A 25,014-nucleotide genomic window follows, 5' to 3' on the forward strand; every position below is an offset into this window, starting at 1 on the left:
GGTATCATAATATAATGAGCCCTGGCGGCGCAGACTCCACTATGAGAACCACTGAACGTAATATTCTAAAATAATACAATTCATTTTTACTTTTTTTTTCTTGCACTGGTGAGTGGTACCCAATAAAGCTGAAGATTAATGTGACTTGTAGTAGGAGGGTATGTTACACTGAGCAAAGGTCAATAATTGAGGGCAACAATACACAGAAAAGATAACCTGAGATGTCAAAGTAATTGAGAATAAATGCAGCTGTTAACTGATGTCACCAAATTATTTCAACAGAAAATGAAGCCATTCATCACAGTCACAGTAACTGACGTCTCCTTACACTCATCTGAACTTCTGCTCTTCCAAAGAAAATTATTTTGAGGCTGAAAAATAATCAGAAGTGCATATTACAGCCTATGATTTTTGGGTGTAGAGGAATACATTCTTTTTGCAGCTGGTGAGTTTTATTGGAATATGATTATTAACAGTCTCCGGGCTTAGTGTTGAGTCTTTTTTAATTACACCAGACTCCCCTCTGACTCGTGGTCTCCTGTGCATTGTGTTGGGCTCCAGTTAAGTTCCACTCAGTCTGTCTCTCTGGGTCACATGGGGTGTATATTGTCCCGAGCAGCGGGCTGTAAGGAGTTGTCCATGGCAGCAACCGGGTCGCCCTGGGTGACGGCGAGAGTGGCCTGCTCTGGCAGTAGGCTGGGGTCTGTCAGGATGGCTGTGGTGGTACTCAGGAGACGGAGTGAACGCAGAACCACTGAGGGGACACGCAAAGAAATGATAAACACAAATTACAGATAATAACACATGGTTTAACGTCTGCATAGTTGTAACCGGTTCTACTGGACTCACTGGGTCTGAGGGCAGGCAGGGAGCAGTGCTGGTCCATCCAGGACAGAGTGGATCGACACAGGTCCTCCACACTGGCAGTGGACACCATCCCGTTATAGGACTCAAACAGCGGCTCGATGATGATACTGAACTGACGCTGTGTTGAGGAAAGACGTCTGGCTCGTCAAAAATACGACACGTGAGCTCATGAATTTTCATCAGCAAAGTGTTTTATAGTGTTTAAAAGATAACGCTGGTGTTATTCTACAGCTTATATCCCAAAAAAGAACAAAGCCAACAATGTGTGAGTGTATCTCTCAATCATGTCTGACTTCTCTACCCTGTCTGTGGCACTCAGCCAGAACCCATTGGCTCCTGCTGCAGACATGAATCTTTAAAAAGTTTCATTAAAAAAGGCTTAGCAATTTCATATTGCAGTTTTTAACGAATGTGACTCAAACAGGGCGGCATGGTGAATTTGTTCGGGACTATTTTCAGCTGCAAATTGACACTCATTTGGCTAATGAATATTTACAGCAGCAGAACAGTAGATGTGATGGACTCAAAATAAACTACAGTTCCCATGTTTGTGTTAATAAAAGAACATATCAAGTGCAAAGATGTAGCTCATTGATGTCTGTTTAAAAATGTTCACACTGGAGCTCTATGGCACATGGGAATATGATGGATCAGGCTTTGGATTCACACAGTATCTGTTACTAGAAACAATACACTGTCAGTTTTTGTGTTATTTGTTGACAGTAAGAACAATAAGAAGTAGCATTAAACTAGTGGTCAACAAAAAAATAAAATTAGTGGACAAATATCTGGTGAATGTTTCTATCTTGAATCTAAGAGAAAATAACCCTCATGGGAAACCTGTGTTTTTAATTTAGAATACTATCAGACCAGATAAAGACAAAAGTGCAATCTCTACAGGAACCAAAGAAAATACCTCAATATTCATGGAGATGAAACACCCACACCCCGTTGTGTTTTTGCACACACACAAATATGATAAAATTGTTAATCTTCTTATCTCGCCTGCAAGATAAGGCCAGCGGATTAGGTGATTATTAATGAAAGAGTTATGTATTAAATTTACATACAACACTTTTTATGCAACACACAGACAGATTTGTTTTTTGTCTGATTACACTGACAGGTCTGAAATTCATTATGTGCTTTTTCTGATTTGAAACTCCAGTGTTAAACTTAAATCAGTACAAAACCCCGGTTGGGAAATTTACCATATGCACTGGACCAAAGACTAAATTTCAGAGGATGCTTTTCCTGCCGCACTTTAAAAACACTATCCTTATCAGTATCTGTCCAGATTGGCATAATGCTTGGCATAATAAGCTCATTTGGATTGAAAGAAAAAAAGGTTTTGGGAACAAAACATAATTTGAAATTCCTCCAAAGGCTGAAGAAGCCAAATGACGCTGCAGCCAAATACTGTACTGAAACATGAGAAGCTCCCCCAGGAATAGATGGGTACATTTAATACACAACATTTAATTATACTCTGGTCATTTTGAATGCAAAGTTAAGTAAGTTCTTAAAGTCATGTCTGTGGCAGTGTGATGTTTTAATTAACCTCTGGCAGATTTACATTCATAAGGATACGATCCAGAACTTCCAGTTCTGCAGAGTCTGTGCCTGGACGTACTCTCTGAACTTCTGCCTCATGTGGTCGAAGCGCTGCCGTGTGATGGGCACGCCGGTGGCTGGTAGCTGCTGCTGGCACGCACTGCATGGACAGACACAATGAGTCAACAGTGCCCACACCACAACTGACAGCATGCGTGTCATAATAAAGTAGCAGAGGTGGACAGTAACAAAGTACATTTACTTTGAGTACTTGTACTTTATTTTTTTTTTCTTTGGAAACTTCTGACTTCTACTTCACTACATTTAAAGACAAATATTGTACTTTTGACTCAACTACATTTCTATGAAGCGCTCTTACTTTGAAGCAGAGCTTTTAGTAAGCTAAATTTATTCTATTTTATTTTGAAAATGTGATAGACCATTTATCTATCTCTCTCTCTCTCTCTCTCTCTCTCTCTCTCTCTCTCTCTCTCTCTCTCTATCTATCTATCCTTTAGTTTTGAATGTTTGCTGTTTGTCACGACCAAACTTCATCACATTGACAGAAACTAGAAGACATCTCTTGAAGCTCATTATCAGCTTCTTCACCAGTGGTAGGGATTTCATTTGCAATGCAATCACCTGATCACCAGTTTACAATGCATGATAAAATGCTTATAAACAGCTGCGTGTCACATTTAACCAATACGGCTCTAACTGCAGGTTAACTGTGAGTCGATGCACAGTGCAGATGTGAACATGTGTTAGTCCTCCACTGATGATGAAGCACTTCTCTGCACCGAAAACAAAGTGTTCTTCATCAATGCAGGATATCCAACCGGTCCTGGTGGAAATGCAGACACACACATATGCACGCACACGCACACGCACACGCACACACACACACACACACACACACACACACACACTCACTTGATGGCAGAGTTGAGGACCTGGATTTCCTCTCGGAGTCTCTGAGCCTCCTCGTGCAGCTGAGCTCTCTCCTGCTGCATCTTACTGATGTACTCAGCCGTCTTCTGCAGCGTGGTGGCTTTGCTGATCTGTGCAAGCAGACAGAGGGGATCACCACGTCAGCCACACACCACAATTATTATAGACATTCCTAATAATAATAATAATAATAATAATAATAATAACAAATATATATATATTTACTGTATATATATAATATGATGTGTCTTTCTCTGCATTTACATGTCAAAGTTTTCCAGTTAAACTCTGCCTCCACCTTCAAAAACATCTATCTCTACTGCAGCTGCACATCCTCTCACAGTACCTTTATGCTTGGCTGAGAGCTGAGTGTTGTCACAAGGTTATGTAAAGTGTCGAATCCCAGTTTGATGTTGAAACGCCTCTTCTGCTCTGCTGAGATGTGAGTTATCCTCCTGGTCTCTGTTTGCTGCAGATAACACAGCTCAGAAATGAGTTCATCACACTGAGAGTGACCTGCTGGGTCAACAATCACTTTTCTGTACTTTTATATATCCATTATCTATTACTTTTATATATTTATTATATTATATATTATATATACATATTATATTTAGCACTCAACAAGGACTACTCAATGCCACGCTGTACTGTTTAAAAGCAGACTGAATGAGACAGTATGTCCTACCTTACTTGATTCTATCTTTCCATGTCCCGAGAAGCCGGGCTGCGGGGACTCGGGGTTGGAGGCTTTGTCTAAAGGGTTGGGTGGTGATGTTCGGCCGGGATGTTCTGGAAAATTCACTAGAACAAACAAAGATAACAACAACATTTACCACAAATATTTCCTGGTAAATTAGATCAGTGGTTCTCAAACCTTCTCACATCAAGGTCCATAAACCGACACAAATGAGACCACAGATCCCATCTGAGAACACTTTTGCTTTTAGATGGTTTTTTTTTGTGTTTAAACCCACGACCAAAACAGTCATACATCCTGTCATTGTGTTACTTATGAATGGAATTAGAGTGAAAATAAATTATATATTATAATTTATTCCCAACTTTGAGAACCACTAAATTAGATCACGTCTACATCTTCACACACAAATCACTTATTTACAAGGACCTCAACATCTCTCCGGGACAACAATGGGAGTTTAATTACATGACTGACTTCGACAACAAGCTTATTCCCTCGCAACTGATGAGAAAGTGAAGAAAAAGCCAAAATCCTCCGTGTGCTGAGAGATGTGATCATTTGAACTAGACACCACGATGTGCGCTGAGAGGTAATTATCCAAACGTGACAGAGAAGTTGAGAAGTGGTTATCAGACAAATCACAAAGAAACAGAAAGCTTTTTAATTTTCCTTGAACCTCCAATCAGTTGGTAAGAAAATGGAAAAAAAACAAACTTTTTTTGCTTTTTTTTTAACCACTAATCAGTTGAGATTTTACTCTTCAATTTATCTTTCACCAGCCATTTTCATTTTTAACTGCTTTGTTTTCCACTTTTGTTTTGGTCACTTATCTGCATGTACCCATCTTCCCCGTGAAGCACCGGACACTTTCCTCGCCACGTCTCCAACAAAGATCAGTATTTGTTACAACACGTCATTTGAATGATTGAACTTCGAATATATTTACAGTCACATCTTTGACTTTCATTTTCTGAGCTCCACAAAAACATAATAACAAACCAGAAGCTTTGTCCTCATTAAAAATAATGTTTTTTTTCAATTATGTTATGGCTGTAGATTAATGAACTTTAAAAATGAATCATAATTAAATCTTGTGTAGAAAGAATTATTCTTATCTTTTTAAATTATTTTCAGTATAAAACACTTACTTATGTTGTTGATGTTGCACAATAAACTGCTGCTCGCCATTTATTTACATTAACTAACACTAACAGCTGCTTATAAACTCACTTTGACCAGATGCTCATGAAGCTCCATAGAGTGTATTGGCATGAAGCGCTAGATTTTGGTGTCTGTTTTCACATCACTTGCATGTTCTGCAGATCTGAAGGCCGACCAGTTGTACAAAAAGCTCATCATTACCAGTTAAGGTGCTCCTGTCTGTGCCGTAGAGCTGGACAGGAGATAGTTTCTCAGTCTTGGGAATGAGGAGGGTGGTGCCGGTGTGGGTGGAGCTGTGGGTGAGCAGGGTCGACACCGCCAAGCCTCTGGAGGTGCTGGCGTGCGGGCCGCTGTGAGCCAGGGTGGCACTCTGACTGTGCAGAGGTGTCAACACTGGGATCCCTGCAGGCCAGCCAGCTCCATGCTGCAGCTGCGATGAAGCTCCTGCAACATGCGCGCTGCTGCCTGACTGCTGAACAACAACAGAGAATGTGTTGTCATACAAAAAGCATTTAGTTTATACATGTTTAGGTTAGTTTCTAACTTAAGTTTAACGGTAGAGTGAGACAGAACCCTTCGAACCACCATGAGAAGACTTGATGTGTGATAGTTCTTTCATTTGAGCCAACTTCCATTTAGGGCATCTGAACAGGAGAGGTCACTGGAGCACAAAGTTCAAGTTTTCAGCTACAGCTACTCCTACACAAATTAACTAAAGCATGAAATAACTGTCAGAAACGCAGCGCAAAGCTTTTCAAACCTGGTCTTTTGCTTAGAACGTATTTACCTGGGGTCCCACAGGCACCACGGTTAAATGTGCAAAAATAATAATAACTGTAAAATCATTTTCCCCCTTTAAATGTTTCTGTCCTGTCTTCTGACGTGATTCAAACCTCAGATGTAGGGAGGTTTAAAATCACTGTTGGAACTCTTATGAACAAACTGTTGAGTTAGAGAACAAATAACAGAAATCCAAATAGATTTATTTAGGGTTAGGGAGGGGTAGTGATGTGGTGTCTGAGACCCCAAACAGACATAATGACTCTGGATCCTCTTTAACAGCTCAAACTCTTTACTAAACTTTTGCCCATAAACATAATGATGACTGCAGTCGAATCTTCATATTTGCTGTTCAGACATACGAGTGGTATCAGTCGTCTCTAACAAGAAAGCAAACACATCAATCTATTCCTTTAAGTCAGTCACTGATTTGTTGTTGAGATGCTGTACCAGGCCTGTTACTGTATCAGGACAGACTCACCGCAGAGCTGGGAGATGTTGACCTCTGACCTTTGGCTGGAACTAGAGTAGAATCAAATCCCAGTGATGGCTTCCCTGAAAAGCACAAAACACAATAGTCTTTTTCTTCTGACAGAAACACGATCCCTATCATTTCTTCTAATCAATAACCGATGTCAAAGACAGAACGAGGGAGCGAGCGGACTCACGTTCACGGGCGCCGGAGGAGAGAAGTTTAGCAAGGCAGCTCGTGGGTGTGGGGGCAGTGGACTGGGGGCAAGACAGAGCTACAGAGGTGCTAGCTGTCCTCACTCCTCCCGTCTTTTGCTTGTGCTTCCCTCTGACCCCTGTGACAGCCACCTGCTCCGGGACTGAGAAGCAGTGGGGCGCGGTGACAGAGGGCAGCGTCGCCTGGACGGGGTCAGACACGGCAGCAGGGTAACTAAGAGAGGGGAAGGGAACCTGGGGGTACGTGTCCCCTGTGTGTGGGAAGCTTTGAGCCTGGTGCGCCGAGCCCTGGGCCCCCGCGGTGGAGGCGGTGTGGGTAATGACAGTGGAGGTCGCGTTGGTCGTTGTGTAGTAACCAAACTTGTGGCATGGCAGCGGGTACAGAAAAGGAACGCTAGCAGAGGCCGGCTGCTCGATGCTGGTGGTGAACGCTATAGAAACAGGCGGATCGGGGAACGACTGGTGTCCATATGGCATGGCCCCGGATATGATGCTGGACGGGTGGTAGTCGCCGCAGTCCTCGCCCGGCCTGGTCTGCTCTGGCCGGGTGTTGGATGGGGAGGGCTGAGGCAAACTGTCAGACGACAGATTGGGCTGGAAAAGAAAGTGTATTTTACCGATTAAAAAATAGTGCTATTAGTTGCTAATGAAAAACCTCTGCAGCGATACGTCTCACAGAGGAGAGGAGCTGATAACAGCAGCAGTACCTGAGCCAGCTGGCTGTCGATCAGTAGCTGAGGAGCCGGTACCACGGGGGAGGGAACTGGAGCGAACGCCGTGCTGGAGGAGCTCTCAAAATAACCACAGTCAGCAAAACCAGTCTGCTCAGAGGACTGGCCCCTGTAGTTCATAAAGACATCTGAGAAAAAACCACACGTGCTGTTAATCGAACTGTCACTTATAAAGAAACAGGGGTTATGACGGTGACAAAATATTCCTTCTAACATAACATGTAAAAGTATGACGTCACCTCAGTCCACACAAGATACTGGAAAATCTACCAGTTTATATCATCACTGAGATGTAAATCTCTCGACATAATTTGGTCATGGGGCTTCAAACACTTTCTGTAATAAATGTGGTCTCATTTGTGTCAGTTTAGGTCCATGATGTCAAAAGGTTTGAGAACATCTGATCTACCGTATGTTCTCCAGAAGAACCTATTGAGTGACTGAGGTTTAGTCCAGACTTTCACCACAAACATTAAATGTGAAGGGTCTTAATTACAGTCATTTAACTTCACAGGAATAAAGGTGAGTTGATAAATAACATACATATTAAGTTTATTCTGCAGACAAATGAAAAGTGATTACCACATTTAGAGAACCAATCTTTACTCTCTACCTACCTCAAACGCTGTGTATATTCTGAAATTATTACTGTCTGCAGTTTGACATCACAGTCATAGCTTCATTTTGGAAATTCAAACAACAAAACAGAGAGTAAGAGCACTGAGCCAAGACATCCGACAGCAGGTCACCCTCCAGAACAGCGCAGAGCTCTCTGTAGGTGGTGGTCACTCGTGGTATTTGCTTTTATATCTGCCAGGTCACATATTTCTGGAGCCATGCTGGCAACCGACTGTGGCAGGCTGCCATCTGTGATTAAAAACAGTTTCTCAATTCAAACCGAGTTTTCCGAGCAGCTGAGCAGACAAATATTAACTCACTTCATCTGTGTGGAACCGAACACCGATCATCAACATGTACAGTATTCAGAACCCAGCACGAAACAAGCATCGTAAACACCGCACAATAAGTGTTGCACAATCCACAAATACGTACCAGTGTGTCTGTGTTTTCATCTCAGTAACTACTGGCACGGCACGCTGCCTCAGACGAGTGGTCTGTATTTCCATTTGAGAGGAGCTCTGACGAAGGCTCTGAATACATTTAATGCATGGCAGTGTCACTCTGACAGACACTCACCAGCTCCCTAGACCTTGTGACCAAACGAGAGGCAGACAGCTGATCCCTTCAGGACACTGCCAATGCTGTGTCCTGAAGCTGCGCACACACACACACACACACACACACACACACACACGCACGCACGCACATATTACAACAGTGGGCAGCAGGTTGTTTGTGTGTTACAAAGGCTGACTTGTAGCCAGAGGGCTGCTGGATTGCTTCACTGAAAGTAACACACAGGCCAAAACAACCGCAGTCATTGTGCCCCTGAGCAAGGAACTAAACTCCAACCTGCTTCCTCCCTCCTGTACGAAGCTCCTCTGCTGTCTGTGTCTTGCTGCAGGCCAACTGTTTGCTCTCAGGAGGAGCAGCCCGAGGCAAAAAACCTTCCCTGCCTCTCACACTCTAAGGCACATATCAAGTATTAACTTATAGGAGGATTCAGAATTCAGAGTGAGTTATTATATGATATTTTATTATATTATATTATATTATATTAATGACTTGGTCTTTAAGACTGCTGTTTAGATTAACTGTTGCTCTACATTTTATCCTAGGTTTACTTCACTAAGATGTTTACTTAACCCTGCATTAACTAATTGTTTTGCCACTCGGTGTCAGTAGAAACACGCTGTAAACAAAACGCTCAGATGTTATCAACTTGAAGTTAATAAGTTCGCTAACAGCTGCCTCTTTAGACATCCAGCAGATACAAAGCAACATGAGCATTCATTTGTAGTTGCATGTCTGTCCAGCTGATGAATGGTAGTCCAGTGTTCCCTCTCTTTTAGCTCCGTGTTTGGTCTCCACCAACTCCTGAGGGAAATATCAGGCTCTTTGGATGTTAAAAGCTCCACTGCATTCATCAGTTGGTTGCTGAATATGTGTGTTTGAAGCTGAGCAGGTAAAAACAATACTCTGACAGTGGTGAGAGTGAACCGAAACAGTAAAGTCGTGGTCCCAAAAAATCAAATCAATGAGCTGAATGTTGCTATGACATTCAGTAGAACAAAGAACTGCAGCATTATGTGATCATTTCCGGTGAGTTTGTCACTGTAAGCGTTCCTCTTCATATTACACATAATCATTTGATGCAGTTAATATTAAAATATTGATTACAGCCACTTGATTTGATAATCATTTACTTGTAGGAACCGATTTTAGTGTTAAACCAAAAACTTCAGACAAACAAAGTCAAGCTTCATCAGAACTTCTTCCGGACTTTAAACAGAGAACATCCAGAGCTCGTCTCAGAGAAGGAAATTCCACCATCTCCCAGCCCATCACTAAGTTTTATCCACCGCCTTATAGGTGGTTCCAGAGCCGAGGGTCATGGTTAAACATCCTCTTCCACTTCCTCATTCTCCAGGCTCAAACCTGCCTCTGACCCCCCTTTAACCTCAGAGGACCAAATAATAAACTGCACACACAGCACAGAAAAAGAGGGAGTGCCTTTGCCTTTCAGGAACAGATTTTCTTTGTGCAACGCCCATCAGAAACACATAAAAATGAATATAAAATATCTTAATGAAGTAATTTAATTAGATGTAAAGACTTAATACCAGAATAAATTACTCTTTATTTTGATTTTTTTTTATCTTTGTGGGGGAAAAGTCGTCAGGATCCGAGCCTAGAATTGTGGCTTTGCATAAAAACACAAAACTCAGTGGCTGAAAATTTGAGTCTTTCAGTTCAGACATTTTCTATCTGCTATAAAATATAAAATATATTTTTCTTCACTGAATCAAACACAAATGTATCACACTGTTATCCAATAATGAACTATGCTGGACAAAGATGAGCACTTGCAACCGAAATCAATGGGAAATATTGATCTGCTGCCATTCTATAACAATACCTGAAGACAGACAGACAGACAGACAGACAGACAGACAGACAGGTAGCGAGTACCTGGTATATCCATGAAATCATCCAAGTTGGGCTGCAGTGGAGTCAGGCCTGGTTGGATTATATCAGCATTGCTGGTGTAGGCTGAGGAGGAAGAGAACACAATAAAGAAATACGTGTGAGCGCGTCCGTCAGTGTGTCTTGTTGAGAGGTCGTCTTTCATCATTGGGAATTTCCTTATTTGTAGGGTGGGTTCCTCTGGCTGAATGCTGACCAATGTGACCATCAGCCGCACCAAGTGATGAAAATGTGACAGTGGCACAAAACCTTAAATCCCCTGAAGAAGTATTTTTCTATGAGATTAAAGGAACAGTTCAACATTTTAGAATAAATGCCAATTTAGTTTCTTGCTGAGAGTTAGATGGAAAGATAGATACTGCTCTAATATCTGACCATTCAGTATAGATTGTGTTAAAATAGATTGTGTTTGTTCATTATTGTAACTTCCATGAAGAGCTGATCATATTTAAAGACAAATTTATACATAAATTCGGATAATTCCAAAGGGTTCACTTATGTTTTCGTTCCACTGTAAGTCTACAACCAACAGCTGGTTAGCATAGGTTAGCATAAAGACAGGAAGTAGAGAGAAACAGCTGGACTGACTGTCTGAAGGTGAGAAAGTCCTCCTACCAGAAGCCCTGGCTCACAAATGATTGAATCCATACAAAAACTGAAGTGTGAAAACTACATTTGTGGCATTATGGGAAGTTATTGTAGACTAACACAGTGACTTCCTGGAGTCTTGTTGTTACCGTGAGGTTGACCTCAGCTAACAGTAGTCACTACAACCGGCCAGAAGACTGTCTTGAGGTTTAGTTGAGGTGCTGGTAGCTGGACACAGTTGGGACTGATTCTCCGTTTCAAGTCTTTATGCTAAAGCTAAGCTAACCTCTCCTGCCTGTAATCTTATATTGAATGGACAGATGAGAGTGGTGTTGATTATCTCAGCAAGAAAACAAGTAAATCTATTTCCCTAAATAACAAACCATTCCTTTAAACAGCCATGATTAAATAAGCAACAACCAAATTTATAGCTATGGAAATAAAATCCTTAAGTTTTATCTATCAAATCTTCAGGACTGTATCTGTGTGACTTGATCAGAACTGATTGGGAAAAACTGGGGAAAAAAAAAACTGTTCAATCTTTGAAAATGTTATAATGTGAGATCCCATCATTTATGTTGAGACACTGAAAACTGGTTTTTTCAGGAGCTTTAAAACATTAAGTATAGTTATTAAATTGGGATTCCACATCTCAGCTGATCTATCCTGAAGTTTCTAGCTACCCGTAGGCTTCTGCTCATGGCAGAGACGGCATAAAGCTGGGTTTATGAATTCTGACAGTCATTTGATAAAAACACGATTAAAACAAAGTTCGGGGGATTCAGATTAATCTTCAGCCAAACGATGCAGCCACATGGTAAATGAGGACATGTTTTATTCTTGTCATGCAGCCCACAGGCCACCAGTTGTTCATCATTACTATCAATCACTTTTAACCCTTTGAGGCAGTATTTTGTTTCAGTGCAAAGTCACAGCTGAAAGTCAATTTGCAATCTTCAGAGTGTGGACTACTCACTGCTGTGTCGGTCACTGGCCCAGGGACATGGCTTCTGCGTCATGGTGAACAGGGTGTCGGAGATGTCGGACAGAAAGCAGTCCAGGTCAAACATGTGGGCCTCGACCGGCGCAGCTTCAGGCTGCTGGTACATCTGATTGGACCATTTCTCCAGCCTGGCCTGGCAGATCTGACCCTGGAGTGTATCAGGAAGAGATCAAAACACTTTACAGGACCAACTGCTATGAAGTGACACACTGAGTCAATCCCTGATCTATCTGTTAGAGTGCTCTCTACAAACAGGGCTGAAAAGGCCTGAATGCAAAAAGATGCACTGATGCCATTTGGTTCTTAGTTAGTAAGTCATGTGTAAAATTAAAAGTACAACTAGACTCACTAAAATGCTAATATCAAAACAGCAAGAAAACAAATTCCCCCCACTCAATTACACTTACAAAAACAAAATTACACACATTTTGCAGTTGCATCTCCTCCATTATTACAGCATTCAGAGAAACGTAATGTTAACGTTGTCCAAGTTTCCATTCTCTTCTTGAAACCCAGTAAAAAAAAAAAAAAACTCACAGAAAATGAAGCTCTAGACTCGGTCTTTTCCCTCTGTGTGAGATGCTTCGCTTCACCCTGATCCTCTTGTCTTTACCCTCCACTTCTAAATCTGAGGCCACATTTATAGGGAAGCCCAGATTGAGCCGGAAACTGTTTTGATTACGTCTAAGCACACGACATGCCCCCCGGTAAATTATTTATTTCCCTCTAGATTTGTTTCCTTTGAGGGAGAATATAAGTGAGTACAAGCAGAAATGAGGTAAGATTGTTGTGTGCATTTGCATGTGTGTGTGTGGTTACAGTGCATGATGAAAATGAAAACACTCTTTGACATATTGTTCAAAAACACTAGCCCCTAACAGGCTATGATTATTTCGGCTTTGTTCACTTCGTTATTTTGATGTCTCATCATTTCAGTAAGAGCAGAAGCCTTTTGTCCCTGACCTAATTCTGGCAGTCACATTCACGTGCAGACAAACAGGAAGACCTGAGGCCCCTAACAACACTAACTGCTGTTGCGTCGGTGAAGAAAAGGAATATACATGCATATGAACGCCTCCAAATTTCTCACTTCCGATGGTCATCATTTACATTTCTTGAGGGCTTTCCTGCAACTAGGTGGCCCATCGCGTAGAATTTAACTTGTAATGTCATAATGTGAGATGAGACGAGATGATAGTGTAAAGATGAAATTAAAGGTCCCATATACGGCTGCACAAATCAAAATACAATCGAAATCACAATATGGCCGAGTGCAATATCCAAATCACAGGAGCTGTGATTTTGTTTTGATCCAGGTAAAATGTGTCACGACGTTGTGCATCGTAAGCGTTGTGGCGCTACAGAGACGCCCTGGCCTACAAATCATACTCTCCAGACGTAAAGGAACAATGTTTGTTTGGTACAAGACCAAAAATCACATCAACATCATTTTTATATTTTTTCAAGTGAAAATGAAAATGAAAAGGAAAACGACCATTCAACTGAAATCACAATCGCAACAGCTGCCAAGATAACTGCAATATGATTGTTTTTGCATATCATGCAGCCCTAATCCCATATTTTCCTCTTCTTCTTCTGGGGTTTTTTTCAAGTGTTGATCCATAAGAAGATACATTTGTGGTTTTAAGAACCAAAAACCATCTCAGTGTAGTTTCACATCTCCTCTCTCAGGCTTCTCTCTGGAGCTCTAGTAACAACAGGTCGGTGAGCCAATCAGAAGAGAGGAGGCTCTGAGCCTCTCTTCTGATTGTTTTCTGAGTGATCCAATAGAAATATAGCAGATTTCAGGTAAAACACTCAGAGAAACCAAATCCTGCAAGGTTTGGATGTTAGGTCCAGGTGGGCGGGGCTTGGGGCTTTGTTGTGACATCACAAAGTTACAGGAAATCCTGAAGGCCTGTTTTAAGGCTCAGTTTCTGAATATATGTGTGTGCAATACTCACATTATTAATATAGAACCTATACCTGCTTTATAATAATAGAAGGCCTATGGAACCTTTAAATTACATTAGCAGAGAGGATTTTATTTCTTCCCCCCTGCCCTGGTTACCTGTCGTGTTCAGAGTTGATGTTAAAACTCTACTGCTTGTCGTTAAGACACTGGTCAGCGTTGGCCATCCTACATCACTGACCTTTTTACTCCTTACACCACTGCTCATAGTCTCAGATCTGCTGTAAAACTATTGCTGTTGTCCCCCAGGGCGAAGCTTGAGAAATAGGATAGAAGTTTTGTTTTTTTTCTCTCTCTTTTATTCAGTTCAAAGTTACCTATCTATATTTCTAACTTGTAAATTTTGTCTGGAAATGACAGTTAATATAATCCATCCTGAGGGGACATGAATGTTGCTGAGACGTTTCACTCAAAACTACAAATGTCAGCGTCATGCTCACATCAGAGGAAAAGTCAGGGGGTCACTAAAGACTTTAGGAGTCATCCTCGGGATCGATCTTTTAAACGCAGCGATACACTCAGTGGCCACTTTATTGAGTACACCTGCACAACTTATTACAATCTAATACAACTGTCATAAAGCCTCATTTTTACGATGCCTATAATGTTCAGTTTTGATACTGTCATAAAGATGTTAATTCAATTGTTTTAGCATAGAGGTCAAAGTTAGTGATGGTGCTGCACTTCCTTGTATTCAGAGGTGTTTCTAATATTCTGATAAAAACTTCTCAATATAATGTAGTTAAACACTAATTTGAATATGGGATCAATAATAAACAGATAATAAAATATTCACATTTCTATGAATGTCACCAAAAAGTGAACATCATAAACTTCATAAAGCTTCGATTTATGCCAGAGCTTTTTATAATGAATTGCACTGTGTACTCTGTACTGCGTAAATATAAACACTGACCTGCCCGTGGCACCAGATGAACAGCCAGGGGATCACCAGTGTTCATCCCCTGGGAACCATGAATGTCTGTACAAAATATCATGACAACACATCCGATAGTAGCTGAGATGTTTCACACTCAGCCAATCAACAGCCAACATTGGTGTCAACAGAGCTGTGCTGCTTGCCTGGCTACAAATCAATAGTAATATTCCATCATTATCAAAGGAGAGACTTCTCATTGGTCGCTCAGTCCACTCCCCCTGTTGAAGCACAGCTTTGCTGCTCAGGCCTTTATTTATGACTTGAATCAGCAGCCTGGCAGGACTTTGTTTCACTCTCGAAATGACTGACTGAGTTTTAATATGCGGGGTGACAGTGTAGTACGTTATGTAATAGTGTCTGTAATAGATTTGCACAGGAATCGCTTCTGAAATATGATGCCTGGTGTTGAGTTGATAAAGCTGCACAAATCCAATTGTTAAAGATTTTATGAGAATAAGATTTGATGCTAAAATGATATAGCCAGTTAAATTTCAAATGAGGCTTTGCGAGCTGGAAACTGCTATAAAATATGTGACATAAACAAAATTACAACAACAACCTGGTGCTGAGATGTTTTGTTTTTTTTCTCCAGCCACAATAATCTGGGAAGTCAGAGGCGAGATAACACTTTGGGAACACGGAGCATAAAAAGCTGGTTTAGTGATCTTTGACCTGTCAGCTATGAGCTGATATGTTCCCTTTCAAGTGCCGCACAATACAATAAACAATCCGAGCTACAGGCAGACGCTCAGATACAGTTTTATCATCGCAGTGGTCTTCATTTTGACCTCAGTTAAAATGCGGGTCCCCAGTGAGAAAACCTGAATAAAACCGGATTAAAGCTGATGACAAAGGTGAGAGAAGGAAGAGAGGGATGGCTGTGACTTGCACTGGCACATCTCACAATGAATACTATCATGAATGAGGTGGTTCCCCAGAGTCCCTCCTTTTCTTTGCCTTCCTCCTCTTTTCCTCCTGATCTTTTGTTTGTTTCTGCCGCCGTGACGTCGCGCTCGCTGCTCCAAGTAGGTCAGATTTGATTAAATGGCATTAAATTCTGCAGCTATTTCACTTGAATAAAGAAGAGGTGCCTGAAGAGGTGTTAGACGTATTGTCACCGCTGGCAACCAAAATGCGTCAGTTTCCTACAAATGTCAGACCAAGTTGTTTTGCACGTTTCTGTTTCTTTTCTTTTTTTCATCCTCTCTTTCCCTCTCTGGTTGACCAGGGGAGGCTAAATCTAGGTGCTAAAAATAGCCGCCTGGAGGACTTGGATGATGTTGAACTGCATTCAGTAGTAAACCATGTTAGCAGGTCACCAACACACACACACACACACACACACACTGAAGGATGGGTAAATTAGCCAGCTTCAGCCTTCAAGAGTCAAAATCAATATTTGTCTTCATTAGTGTGTTTCTAAATCATATAGAAAGAGAATGTAGAGAGAGACTTTATTAATATTAAAGCAGGATGTGTCTTATTTCATACCTCTTGTAGCATTGATAGAATATCATCTTTCTTTTTCTGGAGCTGCAAAGGAAAAGAAGAGAAACAATTTTATTGATCTGAAAATAAACAAGAGTCGTGCTCGCAGCAGGCGCTGATTACCACATTCATGCTAACATTTGATAATTAGCACTAAACACAAAGTGCAGCTGAGGGGGATGGTGTCATTAGTTATGCAGGTATACCATCATAAACCAAAGAACTTGACTATTTAAAATTCAACCTTGATTTACAGTTTATCCTGAGGGGAACATGGATTTGTACTAAATCTGGACCAATTTCACACAGGTCCCTCCAGAAACAGCTGCTGAGACGTTACACTCCAACACAACAGATGCCAACCTTATGGTGAATCTAGAGGAAAAGTCAGGGGAGTCACCAAAGTCATTAGGATATATCATCTGGGAACCAAGAGTGTCTGTTTAAAGTTTTGTGCTAATCCATCTGGGAGATAACGTTGACCTGCTGGTGGCGCTATAGGAAAAGCCAGGGAATCTCCAAAGTCAGTAGGCTTCATCCTCTGAGGACCATGAATGTCTGCACAATGTTTTAATTCAATCCAACCAGCGGTTGTTGAGATATTTCAGTCCGAACCAACCGACAGTCCGACACTGCCATCCACAGAGCTACTGCTGCTAAAGAGGTTAAAAATATACAAGAGCTGAGTCGTGTAAAAACAAGAGTTCTCACTCTCTTCTTATAGTAAATCCTCCACTTGTGGTACTCCTTGATCACCACTTCAATCCTTCTCTTCCAGTAGCTGCCCTCTAACACGATGGCCTGTTGACAGGAAGCAGAAACACCAGCATGAGACAAATCACACGTCAGTAAAAAATACAAACATCTTAACTCAGCAATATGAACAATAGTGCGTCATTAAGTGTCAGGTTAATTTGAAATAACACGTAGTACTTTGATTAAAAATGAATGTGACTCACTTCAGGCTTTCGATGTGCATCAGCCTCAGAGCCCTCCAGCGGGGTGACAAACCCGCACACTGAGTTCTTCCTCTTCTCCACATCTAAACACAGCAGACACACAGAGACAAAATCAACACGGTGACAGATTTACTATGGTTCATGAATGCAGCTAGAAAAAGTAAGTTCTTGTTCAACTCCTCATTTGTATTTGGTCACTTGGTTTTCCCCCGCAATGATATTCTTCATCATGAGTGGAGAGATGTGAGCGAGAGGAGGTGAAGAGCGGTGGACTCACACTGAATGAACCAAGCTCTCCAGATGGCATTGTTCAGACGGATCTTATCCCTCCACAGCAGCCGGAGACCCTTAAAAGATTTCCACTTTGGCGAGACTATCTTTCCGCTGCAAAGGAAAAGGCAACCGTGGTTTTCACATGGATAATGGGCATTGTGCAATACACTGTTATAGCACTTGTTTTTTCTCCTTATTTTAAAAGCAATTAGAGGGACTGCCATGCAGAAGTGTCAAGATACTCTTGAGAAGAAAAAAGACACAGTGGAAAAATCAATCAGTGGCATCACAGCTACCTCTGCTGGAAATCTGTCCTGACTCTGACTAATGGTGCCCAATCAGCTTATTCACTGCCGGCCTGTTTGCACTTTTGTCCAGTGTCCCTCAGCCCGCTGAGTGCTGAGGAGAGGCCTCACAATGTCAAGTGTTTGGGGAGTTGCTAGGAAGCCGGAGGGAGTCATTTTCAACATGGTTTTAATGGAGTGACATCGCTGCGTGTCCGACACTCCGAAACAGCAGTGACAGCATATCACTGACAAAAACCTGTCAGGAGAAGAACTAATTAACACCAGTCTGGTTAATGACAAATAGATGTTTGTGCAGATATTGTACCTCCCACACAATACTGCTCATACGGTGCATTTAAAGCACTTAATGTAAACGTCCTGAAGGTAAATGTTGGTGTTGTGTTCTAAATGTTTCTGGTAACTGTCCTCGCTTCAGGGCTTTTTGTGCAATATTCATCTCCAAAAATACAAAATTGGCACAACCTTTGGGCCAAAGGTTGACGGCAACCCTTCAGAAAAAGTTGGTAAAGCAGAAGTGATATTTTCTCAAGCTGACTTCTTGAAGAGAACGACGTGACTGCGAGAGCAGGTGCTTCCTTTTTCAAGGTTTGCTCCAGACATCTGTCATTTTGTCCTGTCGAAGACAAGACAAGAGCTGCAAAGCTGGACTGTTCCAAATGCAAACTGGCGTGTTGTATCTTTCCATTTATGATGTGTAATATATAATAACATGCAATAAGAACGGTTTAATCTAAAATCAGCACTGTGTTAAGTCAAAGCAACTTTTTAAAAATAATAAATAAATCAGGGGCATCATTTCAGGATCTTCTCTCCTTTCCCTCAGTTACAGTGTAATCTGTCCAGCGCAGCCAACTGGAATCAAAGTCCAGTTTTCAGGGAAGACTTTCCAAGCTGTTGCACAAGACTCTGCAAAACTGCTCTTTTCAACACATCCACTCATTAACAAAACCTTAACTTTTCCTCAAGTTTTAAAAAAGGGGGATCTGTTGAAACATTGCCTGATAGTTTAACGTGGAGCTCTCTGTGTAAACACTGCGTGGCTCTCACAAACACAGGCAGACTATGTACAGAGGGGGATCACTGCAGGGGAAAGTGCATATTCTTATCAATTATAGGCTGCAGGCTCATTTTTCAAAACACTTCCATGTTGTGAGCTTCAAATGAGGCACCAACTTATTTACAGATCTACAAGTGAAAAAGACTGAGCAAACCTGAAGGGGACAGTCAAACCTGCACGTTAAAAGTGAGATCAACTGAGCAGAGGTGGGTTTTATACTGTCCCAAACAAGACCCACCTGTAGGCCAGGGACATGCACTCAAACAGGCGGGTCAGAGTGGGGTCGATGCTCAGGCTCCCGGAGCTGAATGGGCCATACCGGTAAGTCTGGCACCACGTCCTGTTCACCGTGTCAAAGTCATATCTCATGGAGCTGCCGCTTTTCCTCCTGCGCGGCACCGAGTCGCTGTGCGGCGACGACACCATGAAGTGTCCGCTGTGGATCACCTGGGTGCAGGGGAAGGACCCGGCGGACGGCCCGGCGCCGGCCACCCGGACAGGCTCCCCTTCCGGTTCAGAGTCCGAGTCTGAGGAGTCCTGGAGCTGGTTCTGTCCGGCTGAACGAGCTCCCTCTTTCCCCGCCATGCTGCCCTTTTCATTCACTATCGACGTATCCTCCGACAAACGGTGAACTCTCTCCTCGGATGACTCCTCCCCTGTTTCTTCAGATGGTCCAGTGTTTCTTCAAACAGCCGCCGTCTGCTCACATCTGTCAGCTGCTGAGACACAACTGTCTCCCCCCCGACACACCTCTCAACACAATATGTGCGCACTGTTGTGTAACAGCATACTATCATTATGTCATCTGGCTGAGGACGCTAATTATTAATAGACCAATCCTAGTAGGAAAAAAACAATCAAACAATTTAAATGATACGTAACTTTAATTCAGACTGTGTCATCTTTCAGGGCGGCCTCTGTGGACTGCAAATGAAATACTGATCATTTACAGTGATTGCATAGTAAGATATTCCCACCTAACACATCATTTAAACTGCAAAGTAACTAAGAACATTTACTCAAACACTGAAGAAGTCAGACAGAAATATTGTGGGACTATATGGAACTCAACTACAAGACTTTAAAACAATGGATCAGTTCATACATTGTGATAGATTCAATTATCCAACAGTATATAAACATATTTCACTAATATATCCACCGATCAGCCACATTATTAAACACAGGTAACTGGTTTAAATGTTGTGGTTGATCAGTTATATCTGTGGCCTGTTCTGAAAGATTTCATTCTGAACCATCAGTAATGTGATTTAATACTCTTTTTATTTTTGTTTCAATTACTTCCCATAGCTTCATGGCTTTTAAGTAAAATAATTCACCTATAAGCAACAACACTAAAACCAGTCACCTGTTTTAATGCTGTGGCTGATCGGGGGTAACGTGGTGTGCACACGTTTTAAAGACTTGAGACGACCAGGAAGTCCTGCAACAGATGGCCTGGCCCCCGCAGAGACCTGATCTCAACGTCATGGAGTCAGTCTGGGATCAGACGCTCCGAGACGCTGGAACGATCGACCTGCCAAGAGCCTGGAACAACTGTTAACTGTACTGATCAATAAAACCTGTTCGTGGCTTTATCTTTTAAAGCATCCTCGGTACAGTACTGTGTGTATGACACGTGTAACACTGACCAGCACCATGTTGAACAGGCACTTTCACAGATGCGCACAGCAAACTGTGCAGATAACTTTTATGTTCTCTCACTTCAGTAAATTCAGTTTTTTTTTTGGTAAATTAAAAATCTCAACACTTCTTCCAGCAGTGTTCACAGCCTTTTCAAAATTTCATTAGACCTGTCTCATTTCTAAAATAAATAGACTGTAGAAGTTTAAGACTGAATGACACCAACATCCTAAACTCTATAAACAGTTAATAATCTTTCAAATGTCCAAATAAACTCAGACCTGAAATGTCTGAATTTGTTGTTGCTGCTAAACTGAGCAGTTGTGGCTTAGATGCACAGTTGGCTGTGATGTATATATTGTCACATGAATAAATATTAATCCGGTCACAGCTCCGTCACCTTATGTAGGAAGGTTGTTAGTATTGACCTGGGCGTTTTCTGCACTTGTAACACAAGAAACTCACCTATTTTCTGAAGTCACAGAGGCTCTGACAGTTGAATGGATCAACTTCCCCTGTGAGTTTTGTCAAATATTAACAGAGAAAATACTGCACATTGAATATTTTAGGTAAAACACAGAAGTATTTTAACACAGGCCAACACAGCAGATTCCTTTCTTATCTTTAAACATTAAAATATTCTGCATTTCTATGGACTTGCTCTCACACATTTTCCTTTAGGCCTGTAACCTAGAAATGTGAAAACAGTGATGTTCTCTGATCAGGAAGAATTCACAGATGGTGCTGGTTTGTTTCGGTCATTTGTTTGGTTCTAATAAATATCATGTGTCCACGTCTCCATTTCAAACAGCAGCAATAACACCTGGAGGTCTGACTTACTTGGCGTAAAAAACAACATAATCTTCCACTCTTATCAAACTGTTTTAATGGACATAGAACTTCCATTCTCTTAACATACATGGATATATATCATTCAACAGTAGACTTCATGTCTTATGGTCTGGCAGAGTTGAATCAATGTTGGTCAACGTGAACAAGCCCAGCTAGAAGTCAGACTCGGAGCAGGATTGCCAGAAGCTGTCACATACATTTTGAAGTGAGGACTGATTTTGTAAACTGTTTACTTTTTGATATTTTTGTTTTGAATTTGCACCTTGACAAATTTGTCCTTTATTGGAAAGTGAACATTCATAAATACTGACTGGACCCTCCTGAGGCCGTGCAGATAAGACAGGAACTCTAAAATTGAGAGACATTTCTTACAATGACGGTTTCTGCACGATTATCATGACCTACATTATTTATGGCCTTTAAATATTTAATTTAAACTATGTTGTTTAAGTTACAGAAAAATAAAGTCACATTTCACCAAAGGAAAGATGTTTGCAGATAAGTCTTAGTGACAGTTGCTGGCAACAAGGCTCACTGTCACAGACACTACCATCAGTCTCCTTCGTGCGCTGAACAAATCAATCATTCAGTGCTTTCATTTGCTTTAGTCTTACTGTATCATCCTATCTCTGGATGTGTACTGAAGAAAAGTGAAATTTAGCTTCTAACTAACATTAGTTACATTTGACAAAGCCTTGGAGGTCTTCCAGGAACTTAATGTACTCTTGATGCTCAATGGCGGTGCTCAGCTCCATCAGCTCATCGGCAAAGGTGTTGTCGATCCCACGGTCGGCCAGGAAGTCCATCAAGTGGTCATACAGGGCCTGACAGACAACACAGCAACAATTCAGTCATCAGTCAATATCTCTTATCAAGTGGATTAATTGCGTATTACTTTTTGTCTCCTGTCTTACCCAGTCCAGAGAGTCTGTGTTGAGTGTGTAGCTGGTCTCCTTCCAGTCTGTATCTCCCTCAGGCTGGAAACTGACCTCACGGATGGCAAAGATGTCGCTCTCCTCTTCTCCTTCGCCATGGCTCATCTACAAGTGCAAATTCAACTTTGCTTTACGACCAAACAACTTAGCCATCACAGAGAAAGGTCATTGACATACTGCTGCTGACAACATCACACATCTGACATGTTCAATCACTTTCACCTAAACTTACCTCGTCTTCAGGGAAATGGCAGTCAAACACCAGGGAATGTTTTGAAGCCTGTTTTGTGACTTCAACAACAAAATTGGGAGTTGACACAATTTCAGGCTGTGCAGAGAAACAGAATTAGAGTTATTTCAATGTACAAACATGAACGTTAACAGCTTTAATCAGTCCATCATTTGGCCAACATCTTATATTTTTACACACGTCTGACTTAAAGAATCAGGTGACTAGCAGGTTCGCTGTGGCTCACCTCTTCCTCTGCTGACTTCTGCTGACCTTGTTCTGCCTCTTCCTCAAAGTTAGGAGGAATGCTGTTGTTGACGTTGAATGAGACAGAGATTCTGTACAAAAAGAGGACAGGTCAGAAGTTCATTTAGTAAACCACTTCTCCTTCAATCACTGGACAATGGTGGTATCACCAGCGGCTGCAGCCTTACTTCTCTCCAGAAACACTTCTTGTGAGTTTAGCCTCTGTGCCATTCATCTCCAGCTCCCATCCTCCAGACAGCTTAGGAAGAGTTTTGTTTTTCTGGATCTTCTTCTCTTCTTTAAGTTCATCAGACAGGAAATCACCAAATGCTTTGTCACCTGTATAAAGTATAACACAGGTTATATGACTTAATCATCGATTCATGTCAACAAAAACCACACAAAATTATTTCTTGTTACATCCACTGACTGTATCAGTCAAGGTGAATGCTAACTGTTTAAAGATACAAGATGCTATGATTGTTAGCTTAACTTGCGACAGGTACAACAGCCTATGTAATTGTGTTTAATGGCTACACGTATATATAAATGAAAAAAATGTTGTATTTAAATGAATTAAGGCTTAATTTTGAAGTCTGTCCCCACGGCTTGTTGCTCTTTCGTCATGCAGTACTGCCTCATACTAGCTAGCTTAGCTTAGCTTAGTTTAGTTTAGCTTAACTTGTCTTCTAAATCAAACGTCACCTTCTGTGTGCAGTCCTCCACATCCACACGACACCGTGGGTTGCAACACCTTTGAACTGAACAGTTTTGGCCTGTATCCTGACGAGGCTCCTTTGCTGTTCAGCATCCACAGAGACCGGGTGAAGGGCCGCGTTGTAGCCGAACACGGAGAGCACAGAGTCGGGCAGCTGAGCGGCAGAGCCCGGGCTGTGGACGTGGTGGCTGAGGACATGCGGACAGCGGCTCCCACCGCGCGGACCACCGACTTTAGCATGTTAGAAATATTAAAGCGTGTAACGACAGAATATATGAGTTTGACAGCACACAGACCGGCTGAGTCCCCGTTACTGCTGCTGGAAGATCACAGAAACACACGTGTGGAAGGACACATTGACCTATAGTAACTACGACCTTTGCACCGGAAATAATAGGCTACTTTAAAAGCGAAAGAAATGAAATGAAATTATTACATGTATCTTTAAAATGTTCAAATACGATACAATTTTATTTCCCATGAATAACTAATCTGAAATAATATATTTTTATTTATTTTTTATTTTTATTTTTTAAAGGTATGGATGTTTTATCCGACTCGATAGCCCCCCCTTGTGGCTTAATTCAGGCACTCAAGCTTCAAAGCGGCGCTTTGACCTCAGTAAAGACTTGAAGGTTTCAGCTTTTATAACTGTCCATGAAACAACACTGCATGTATATGAGCCCTGCATTGAATAGAAAGTAAGTACAGCATCTGTCCACAAGAGATGGATGGACAGGGAGGTCTAAATTAAGTCATCATCATCATCATCATCATCACAATAAGGACCTGCTGTCAATGTCTAATAAAGGTCCCTGACGCACAGGATCTGCTGTACCATCAAATCAGGGCAGAAATCAGTTTCTGGACAGTAGTGGTCATTGAGGGGGGAGGGTTGCAACCCCCAGGGGAAAATGTCTGTATGTTTCAGTGTAATGAGGTGAATCAGTTGCATCATTTAGACATGATTGTCCTGTTGCCAGAAGATGGAGCTGTTTTCCAACAAGTACCTCAGGACTCCACATTACACTGCATCTACTGTATGGTTGGCCCCCGGGTGCTCGTTTATATATTTCTGCATCCCCCCTCCTCCAGGTGATGTTTCACCTCCCCTCCCACATGCACTGTCTGCATCTGAGTTTAACACATGGACATGTTTTTTTAGCCAGTGGTGGTTCAATACGCAACTTAAACAAATGTGACGTGGAAACTTAAACCCAACAGCTCATATACACTGAGACTTTCAGCGAAGTAGGAGAC

General features: G+C 41.7%; 2 protein-coding genes across 3 annotated transcripts; both read right to left on the bottom strand.

Moving 5' to 3' along the window:
- Positions 1–252: 252 nt before the first annotated feature.
- Positions 253–21,538, bottom strand: mlxipl (MLX interacting protein like). Of its 2 annotated transcripts, none has more exons than XM_023418311.2 (17): positions 19,369–21,538; positions 17,770–17,876; positions 17,493–17,575; positions 17,245–17,334; positions 16,537–16,578; positions 12,107–12,281; positions 10,528–10,608; positions 7,411–7,562; positions 6,685–7,297; positions 6,498–6,571; positions 5,438–5,705; positions 4,061–4,176; positions 3,719–3,841; positions 3,355–3,482; positions 2,458–2,581; positions 850–979; positions 253–754 (listed from the first exon to the last, which is right to left on the bottom strand). In XM_023418311.2, the coding sequence occupies exons 1-17, from the start codon at positions 19,713–19,715 to the stop codon at positions 591–593; spliced, it is 2,817 nt and encodes a 938-aa protein (XP_023274079.1). In that variant the 5' UTR covers positions 19,716–21,538; the 3' UTR covers positions 253–590. The 2 variants fall into 2 exon arrangements, with proteins under 2 accessions (XP_023274079.1, XP_023274078.1); XM_023418310.2 differs by having other exon boundaries at positions 5,438–5,708.
- Positions 21,539–21,643: 105 nt separating this feature from the next.
- Positions 21,644–24,127, bottom strand: c1qbp (complement component 1, q subcomponent binding protein). The gene is made up of 6 exons (XM_023418313.2): positions 23,742–24,127; positions 23,225–23,375; positions 23,038–23,128; positions 22,794–22,889; positions 22,541–22,666; positions 21,644–22,450 (listed from the first exon to the last, which is right to left on the bottom strand). The coding sequence occupies exons 1-6, from the start codon at positions 23,992–23,994 to the stop codon at positions 22,301–22,303; spliced, it is 867 nt and encodes a 288-aa protein (XP_023274081.1). The 5' UTR covers positions 23,995–24,127; the 3' UTR covers positions 21,644–22,300.
- Positions 24,128–25,014: the final 887 nt, after the last annotated feature.

This window comes from Seriola lalandi, unplaced genomic scaffold, assembly GCF_002814215.2.
Source record: "Seriola lalandi dorsalis isolate HSWRI2012SDOR001 ecotype SW California unplaced genomic scaffold, Sedor1 jcf7180002054581, whole genome shotgun sequence".
Classification (NCBI taxonomy): Eukaryota; Metazoa; Chordata; class Actinopteri; order Carangiformes; family Carangidae; genus Seriola; species Seriola lalandi.

What these genes read in the sequence shown, in the direction of transcription:
- mlxipl (XM_023418310.2), bottom strand. Translation starts at nt 19,715, where the DNA reads ATGGCGGGGAAAGAGGGAGCTCGTTCAGCCGGACAGAACCAGCTCCAG. An exon ending in CTCCTCCGGCGCCCGTGAAC is followed by an intron (nt 6,572 to 6,684) that starts GTGAGTCCGCTC and finishes TGTGCTTTTCAG; the next exon opens with GGAAGCCATCACTGGGATTT. An exon ending in CCTGCCTGCCCTCAGACCCA is followed by an intron (nt 755 to 849) that starts GTGAGTCCAGTA and finishes GTGTCCCCTCAG; the next exon opens with TGGTTCTGCGTTCACTCCGT.
- c1qbp (XM_023418313.2), bottom strand. Translation starts at nt 23,994, where the DNA reads ATGCTAAAGTCGGTGGTCCGCGCGGTGGGAGCCGCTGTCCGCATGTCC. An exon ending in AGAAGTCAGCAGAGGAAGAG is followed by an intron (nt 22,890 to 23,037) that starts GTGAGCCACAGC and finishes TTCTCTGCACAG; the next exon opens with CCTGAAATTGTGTCAACTCC. An exon ending in GCCATTTCCCTGAAGACGAG is followed by an intron (nt 22,667 to 22,793) that starts GTAAGTTTAGGT and finishes TTGCACTTGTAG; the next exon opens with ATGAGCCATGGCGAAGGAGA.